The 9,083-nt window shown below is 39.8% G+C and overlaps 1 protein-coding gene across 1 annotated transcript; it reads left to right on the top strand.

The window, feature by feature from the left end:
• Positions 1–2,866: 2,866 nt before the first annotated feature.
• On the top strand, positions 2,867–3,829 carry LOC130853022 (olfactory receptor 6C74-like). Its single transcript, XM_057734110.1, has one exon. It carries the CDS (start codon positions 2,867–2,869, stop codon positions 3,827–3,829), a length of 963 nt encoding a protein of 320 aa, XP_057590093.1.
• The last annotated feature ends 5,254 nt before the right edge of the window (positions 3,830–9,083 follow it).

Raw genomic sequence — 9,083 nt, 5'->3', positions numbered from 1 at the left:
CCAGTGGTTGCTATGGCAACAGCTTCTTCACAGTGGAGGTCATGTCTCAAACTTCCTCTCCTGTATCTTGAAGAACTCTAGCATCCACGTTACAGATTTTATTTAAAAAAGAGAGGCTGGCCATGTTAGAGATGTCAAAGATACCACATAGTGTTCCTGTTTCTTCCCTGAAGAGGAAGAAATTTGTGCTTCCCCTTTTTTCAAAGAAATTGAGGAGGGCAACGAAAATATCCTTCAGACAGAAATATCCAATGAAAAGAATCATAATGTTGGTAGAGGCGTGAAGAATGGTTGAGTGTGGATGGTGGATTTTCCCAACCTCCTTCCTCAGAATCCAGTATCCTTCCCAAAGCCTGACAAAATCCAGTGTATGATCCAGCCCGTCTTCATGATAAACTCTGTTCTTAAACCTCAGTGCTCTGGCCTCAGTGCACACATCCCATGTAGATAATTTTAATCTAGACTTTAACCTCGAATAGATAGCAACATTCAAATTGGGACTTTAGGAGCCCTTGGGAAATTAAGTTGTATAATTTCTTGGACAAATCTTGGCAGAAAACAACGTGGACATCTGGGAGCCAGTGTCACCATAGACAATGGGGAGAAAACTATAAGGGTGTGCCAGTGACCCTTGTTCTCAACAGCGACCAGTTGGCTTCCCCCAGCCCTGTCTTTACTTTCTGTCCCTGTCCTTTCAGTTCCTAATGCAGTTTGGGAGCCTGGGCTCTCTGCTTATTGGCTGGGTACATCCTGCTTGGTGACCAAACAGTGTCATGAGGCCACTATTACAGAGGCCTCAGACGTGCACGTCAGGAGCATGTGTCAATAATACAGTGGAACAATGATGCTTCTCACGTGGAAAGGTGAGCATATGATGGAGGAGCATAGTGCAATAGGTGCCTAGCAGCAGATGTGTCAGCACAACGGTGTACTGCAGCAGAAGGAGCCTTGTCCTAGCAGCTCCCAGGGCTGGACTCAAAAGAAGCTGCCTGCTCCTGTTAGCTGGTATAGGAGATGGACAGCATGTTAGGCTGGGCTGTTAGCAGCTGGGGGAGGCAGAGCCACACCTTTAATCGGAACCCTCAGTAGTTCCAGAACCAAGCTTTCACCCAGAATGGGGCAGTGAAATGTGATTGCTTTATTCTGTCTGCTCCTTTCTGGGATTTCAGTGGTCAAGGCTGAGAAGAAGCCTTGTGGTATGAAAAATTCTGCGCTCTAGAATCAAGACATTGTCAACCAGGAACGTTGGGAACATGGGATGTATAGTCACCCCATTTGAGGACAACACGGTATGACAAAGGAGTTTCCTTTTCCAATCCCTTCTCCACATCCCAGAGAAATCTCTTGATTCCTTGGAAGAGACTAACTTCAAGAGGAGGCATCCCCGTCCCTCATGAGGCGACTTGTGTGTGCCTGTGTCAGGGACAGTGGTAAACTGGAGGTAAACTGGAACAGAAGCAGAGGTACCTTCAGGCTGCCTGGGGGCAGTGCCACTCCGGGGTGAGCAGTTTGGTTGCATAAGCATCACTTCAGAGTACTTGGCTCATGGCAGGTTTAGTGAGACACACACACACACACACACACACACACACACACACACTCCACACAGCAGGCCTTCCGTTTACTATTGAGATGCGAGAGCCAAACATTGTCATCTTAAGAAAAGTGTTTTATTGAGGGGATTGAAGAGAGAAGGAGAATGTTCATTGAGCTTTGGCCTAAGAGTGAGTGTGCAGCTGCCAAGTTCTCAAAATATCCTTCCTAGTGGGCTAATCCTGTGAACTACTGTCATTCACCACACATCTTACCTGCCAGCATGGAGCCTCAGAAGAGTGGAGTAATTCCTGGGTTTACAATTTATACAATGTCTCTGGTCTCCAGTCTCCTCCGTAAAGTGTTCGTACTAAAGGAGATCATCTCTAAGGCCCGTGTTTTTTTATAAGTAAGTAATGCATTAAAAGATTTTAACAGGATAGAAAAAAATGAAGGTAAATAAAGCTAAGCTTTCACTTTAGTTTGAGAGATTATCAACAAATATTCCTATTTAAAGATATTTTGTCACAGCATTTGGAAACACTGGGGCTTTGGATTCTGGCAGATCTAGCTAAAGTCCCAGCTGTGTGACCAAATTGTGCTGGAATTTCTCTAATCCTCAGTTTCTCCTTTTGGAGACTAAGGGGTTGAGGCAACCTAACTGACCCTCATCATTATCGTGGGGAGTAGTAGAAATACTGAGTCTTGATGACCATAAAAGTATCAGGCAGTCTTACAGTCCTCATAAATATGACGGTGATGGTGATGCTGATGATGGTGATGCTTTGGACCCTAGAATTTATTGTATATTTTAAAAGGGATACTTAAAGGGAATATTCATAATATTATGTTATTCTTATTTATAAACAGATAATAACGTAAAATGCAATAATTTATTGCATAAATATGCAAATGTCAGTGACTCTGCCTACTGGTCACCCTGTATTTAAGAGTATACAGTTGACCCTAATATTAAAGTTAGACTTTGAGGAACATAAAAGAAACACTGACATCGTATGTCAGTGACTTACATGCTTATCTTACTTAACCCTCACAAGAACATGAACACATAGATACTTACATCTTCATTTTACAGAGGATGAAAGTGAAATTTACAAAATTTAACTTTCCAAAGATGACCCATCTCTCCAGGGTTAAAAGTCAATATTGAAATGGTATTGAACTCACGCCCTTCTAGTTCAAGAAACAACTCACTGCAAGACTGCTATTTGCCTGGATGCTTTCTAGAGGAGTCAAATAACTTGATCTCATGCTCCCTTAAGACTTTTGTGCTTGTTGTAATATCTTTCTTCTAGATTAAGAGCAGTTGGTGATGCTGTTGTGGAAAGAAGTGCCCATGGAAATGGGCAATGGGACAACTGTCCAAGAATTCACCTTGGAGGGGTTTCCTGCTGTTCAGCACCTGGGAAAAGTCCTCTTTCTGATGCACCTGCTGGCATACCTGCTGTCCATTGCAGCCAATGCACTCATAGTCACCATCACCTGTGCTGACTCCCGGCTCCAGACACCTATGTACTTTCTCCTCAGCATTTTCTCCTTCACTGAGTCTTGTGTCACAAGTGCTGTCATTCCTAAGTTGCTGGTCATCTTCCTTTTAGGCAAGCAAACGATTTCCTTTGCCGCCTGTTTCATACAAGCCTCTTTCTTAATATTTCTGGGAGCAGCAGCTTTCCTCCTCATAGCAGTGATGTCTCTGGATCGGTACCTGGCCATTTGCAAGCCTCTTCATTACCCAACCATCATGAACTTGAAGACTTGCTTCCTCCTGATCACAGCCTGCTTTGCTTTGGGCTTCACTCTTGTTACTTGTCTGGTGGTGAAGGTGTTCCAATTATCCTTCTGTGGCCCCCGTGTCATCCCTCACTTCTTTTGTGACCTCGGTCCTCTGATCCATCTCTCCTGTTCTGACACCAGGTCTGTTGAAAAGTTGGCCTTTGTCCTCATTCTGTGTATCCTTTTGACATCCCTCATCATAACCATCATTGCGTACAGCAACATAGTAATCACAATCATGCATCTCCCATCAGCCAAGGAGCGACAGAAAGCCTTCTCCACCTGCTCCTCTCACCTCATTGTCCTCTCTCTGATGTACGGAAGCTGTGTCTTTATATACCTGAAACCAAAGCAAGTGAACAGGCTGGACTTCAACAGGGAGGCTGCCCTTGTGAACACGGTGGTGACCCCACTGCTGAACCCTGTCATCTACACTCTACGGAACAAGCAGGTCCACCAGGCTCTGAGGGAGACCATATGCAGAATGAAAATGTCAAGGTGAAAGAGTCACAAGGTCTTGAAAGTGTCAGGTGATATCTCATTGTGGTTTTGATTTGCATTTCCCTTGGTGATGTTTGAATTTCCATTAGTGATTTTGAGCACATTTTCATGTACTGACTGTTCACTTGTATGTCTACTTTGGAAAAACGTGTATCTAGTTGCTCTGCTCATTTTTTTAAAAATTTAGATTCTTTTCCATTATAGGTCATTACAAGGTATTGAATATAGTTCCCTTTGCTACAGAGTAGGACCTTTGTTTTTATCTATTTTATATACAGTAGTGTGTTTCTGTTAATCCCAAGCTCCTAACTAATCCTCCCCACTTTTCCCTTTGGTAACCATAAGTTTGTTTTCTTTTCTTAAATAAGTTCATTTGTATCATTTTTTTAAGTTTCCACACATAAGTGGTATCATATGATATTTGTCTCTCTCTGCCTTACTTACTTCATTTAGTATGAAGTAGGTCCATTCGCGTTGCTGCAAATGGCATTATTTCATTCTTTTTTATGGCTGAGCAATATTTCATGGTATATATATATATGTGTATACACACACACACACACACAATATCTTCTTTATCCATTCATCTATTGATGGGCACTTGGTTGCTTCCATGTCCTGGGTACTGTAAATGTTGGAGTTGGCCGAAGAGTTCATTCAGGTTTTTCTGGAACATCTTACAGAAAACCCAAGTGAACTTTTTGGCCAACCCAATAGTACTGCTATGAACATTGGGATACATGTATCTTTTACAATTAGTTTTCATCTTTTCCAGATATATGCCCGGGGTGGGATTGCTGGATTATATGGTAACTGTATTTTTTGTTTTTTTAAGGACCCTCCATACTGTTCTCCATAGTGGCTTCACCAATTTACATTCCTACCAACAGTGTGGGAGGCTTCCCTTTTCTCCACACCCTCTCCAGCATTTATTATTTGTAGACTTTTTGATGAACACCATTCTGACTGGTGTTAGGTGATACCTCATTGTAGTTTTGATTTGCATTTCTCTAATAATTAGTGATGTTGAGCATCTTTTCCTGTGCCTATTGGCCATCTGGATGTCTTCTTGGAAGAAATGTCTAGATAGGTCTTCTGCCCATTTTTTTGATTGCGTTTTCTGCTTTTTTGATATTGAGCTGTATGAGCTATTTGCATATTTTGGAAATTAAATCCTTGTTGGTAGCATTGTTAGCAAATACTTTCTCCCATTCTGTAAGTTGTCTTTTCATTTTGTTATGGTTTCCTTTGCTCTGCAAAAGGTTATGAGTTTGATAGGTCCTATTGGTTTATTTTTGCTTTTATTTCTTTTGCCTTGGGAGATTGACCTAAGAAAACATTGCTATGATTTATGTCAAAGAATGTTTTGCTTATGTTCTCTTCTAAGAGCTTCATGGTGTCATGTCTTACATTCAAGTCTTTAAGCCATGGAATTTATTTTTGTGTGTGGTGTGAAGGAGTGTTCTAACTTCATTGATTCACATGCGGCTGCTTATTTTTAATTGTTTGGCTTTATGTCACTGATGCATATGAGTACTTTATATATTTTGGAGACTTCATAGAAAAGGTGAGTTTAGAAGACATGAGGAATTTTCCACTTGGACAATGAAAATGAAGGGCATTTCAAGGTGATCAACAGCATTTGTGAAGCATGGAGGTATAAAATCATGCAGCATACTTCCATATACTTATATGTGAAGGTGCTATGAAAAAGGAATACAAAAGAGCTGAAGGCATAGGCAGGGTCTAAGTTATAAGTAATGTGAAATACCATGTACAAATTGAGAGTTGAATGGAAAAAAGATATAATTCAGGGACCAAAATAGTATGATATGTGGGTGCTATTTTAAGTGTATCCTGAGGGCAATAGAGGACACTTATTTTGTCAAAACACTGGAATGGCATGGTCAGATTTGCATTAGTAAGACCACGATGGCTTCAGTGGGGATGTGAGTGGCATTTTGAGTAATTGGAGGCTGCACTTTTATTAAATGCTTTGCGACGAGTACACAGTGTTCTCCAGTCTTCAGTTCTTTGATACCATTTTCCTTACTACTCACACACCAAACACTTCTGGGGGAATAATAACAGCTCTGCTTTCCTCCTACCTTCCTATCACACAATGCCTTGTATTATGGGATTGAATCTGGATCTCTGCTGGCAAGGGATTCCCTCAAATGTAGTTCCCAGGATGCCAGCTGCCGTGATCTAGAGGAGAGAATAATGGGGAGTGGAAATAAATGCTGCAAGCTCCCTCTCCCTGGGAAAAGAGAATGAAAAACGAACAAAATCCAGTACAGTGCAGTTCAGGACATTATTGCTTCCTTAAAACACCATTGTCTGGATAAAGACATTTAACAAATCAATAAAGGAAAAAATTATAAATTCAAAATAGCTGAAAGAAAAAAAATCATTAGAATTGCTAGTAAGTTAATGAAGAGGTAGCAGAAAGTAAATACAAAGAGAAAAGGAAGTAGAAACCTTGTTGGGAGGGAAAAAGAACATGGAAATCATTGCTCTAGAATGTCCAAATTCTGTTTTTGGGGATTTTGGAAGAGAGAACAGAGGAAAAAGAAAGAAATTATTAAATAAACCAGACAATTTCCAAATTGCCTGTATGAACAGCTCAAATATTAAAAAGGCTGGTACCTGGGTATAACGATACAATTTACAAACACCAAATATAGAGATCTTAAAATCTTTACAGATAAAAAAAGCATTAAAGAAACTTCTACATGGGACTTCCCTGGCAGTCCAGTGGTTAAGACTTCACCTTCCGATGCAGGGGTGCAGGTTCATTTCCTGGTCAGGGAGCTAAGATCCCACATGCCTCGTGGCCAAAGAACCAAAACATAAAACAGAAGCAATATGGTAGCAAATTCAATAAAGACTTTAAAAATGGTCCACATAAAAAATATCTTTAAAAAATTCCTATAAAAGACTATACAAATCCATGTATCAATTCCTTAGCTGCTTTTGATGACCAAAGAAAGTGAAATGAGACACTTAAGCTTTGGGTGATTGATGGTCAATGTAGAAATCTTTAGCGGTCAGCTATTGACAAAATGTAAAACAGATTATAAACATTTAGGAATCATAAAATTTGCCTCTCACACACCATATCTTAGTTACATTCTTGGCATTTTGTCCCCATGAAACGAGCAAGTTATCCTCCCCTCCCAAAATAAAAAGTTAAAACTAAGCCTTTGTTTTCTCATCTGTGACATAAAATTATCATTGCATAAGTTAGTTAAGTAATGCAATTTAAAAAATATTTGGGGCCTCCCTGGTGGCACAGTGGTTAAGAATCTGCCTGCCAATGCAGGGCACATGGTCCAGGAAGATCCCACATACCTCAGAGCAGCTAAGCCCATGCACCACAAATACTGAGCCTGTGCTCTAGAGCCCATGAGCCACAACTATTGAGCCCATGTGCCACAACTACTGAAGCCAGCCCACCTAAAGCCCGTGCTCCACAACAAGAGAAGCCACCACAATGAGAAGCCGGCACACTTCAAAGAAGAGTAGCCCCTGCTCACCACAGCTAGAGAAAACCCGCACGCAGCAATGAAGACCCAACACAGCCAAATAAATAAATAATAAATCATTTTAAAAACAACAGTGTTTGGTTTTAGCAATGCAGTCTACATATTTGTGATAATGGGATGATGATGATGATGATGAGGGACCTAGAAATCCCTGCACCCAAACAGGAAAAGAATCCCAAGATTGTTAGGGACCAAGCCAAGACCAAGTTTTTAAAAAAGAAAATGGATAAAACCAAAACAATGATGAAAGGAAAGGAGCAATGAGAAATGCCTGGAGGTTAAATCCTAGAAGATGAAAATGCTCTGTTTTCCATAGTGGCAATTTCAAAAACTGCTTTGGCTGAAGTAGTATAGAAAGATTTGGTTTTTTTTTTATTGCCCAGTGAAGTATTGTTATAAAACTAGTAACTTTTAGTTTTTGTACATTTTGTGTAGAGATTATGAACCCTATAGTGTCTGATTTTAAAATTATTTTAAGATTGTTGATGTCATTTTTATTCTTTAATGAAACCATGGCACATGCAAGGAAATTATTTTTGGCTCTTTACAGGGTAAAGAAATCCCCCTATAGAAAGTGTCTGTGGTTGCATGTCATTAGTCTCTGCAGGAATTTGAATTTTTCATCATATTTTTCTGGACATCATCTCCCATGTGGGCATTGAATGTCATTAAAGCAGTCTCTGATATATAAAAGCACAAGCTACGAGTAATATGAAGCTAACGGTTAGCAGAGAACACCATCTAATATATTAAGGATTTGTGATAACCTAGTATGTGGACATATATTTGTTAAACCAAATTCATCATTTATAGGAACACCCTGCAGAATATTTCTCCAGTGGGAAAAACTCTGGTGTTACTACTTAAACTTCAGAGAGCATATCACTCAATAAAAAGTGACAACCAATGATTGTTTGGGAAATATTAACATTAGCAACTCCAAAACTCAATATAATATGAAAACATATTTATATGCAAATGAAGACTCAAATTCAAATGCAAAGATAAATGTTTGAAAAGACACAGAATACGGAACATGATGGTAGTGGTTTTTGAATTTTTCTTTCTTAAATGCTTGGTGCACAGAAAGCAAGTTTGCAAAGAATCACATTGTTTTCCGAAATTATGAAGCAAAGTTTCAAGGACTTTATACCCTAACATGATTATTACTTATATAGTGACATTTTTACTGTGTTTTAGAAAATTGATTGGGGATTGGGACTGGTTTAATACAGATTTTAGTTTTTCCTACTTAAAATAATGGAAAATAGGATCCTGGTTTGTGTTTTCACAAACCATATCAAGTCAGTGAGCAACTGTGAACATTTGGTAAGCAGTTAAATCTTTTTACTGTGGATTCATCTCAGGGAAGACAACTCCCCTCCGTCTACTGACTCCCAGTCAACACAGATCCTTTAAGACAGGTTTAGTGCACCAGTGTCACCATTTCCTGCTTTGTATCTCCAGATGGGAAAAGATCCTCACACCACTGTGGTCAGAAAAGGAAACTCAAGTCACGCTATGGCATGTGTCAGTGTTGATGCAACAGAGACTATGAACAAACCTTAAAGACACGTAGACCTCATTAAGGAGAATTTAGTGTACAATTGGATAGATGCCGAACATACTACATGTGTCTGAGGAAGTTCGTTGGCTGGTGTTGGAAACATAAAATTGTCAAATTAACAATGAATAAATTCCGTGAAT

Source organism: Hippopotamus amphibius, chromosome 5 (assembly GCF_030028045.1).
Source record: "Hippopotamus amphibius kiboko isolate mHipAmp2 chromosome 5, mHipAmp2.hap2, whole genome shotgun sequence".
In the NCBI taxonomy this organism is placed as follows: domain Eukaryota; kingdom Metazoa; phylum Chordata; class Mammalia; order Artiodactyla; family Hippopotamidae; genus Hippopotamus; species Hippopotamus amphibius.
The sequence above is the reverse complement of the archived record's forward strand: the minus strand, read 5'-3'. Positions and strand labels throughout refer to the sequence as shown.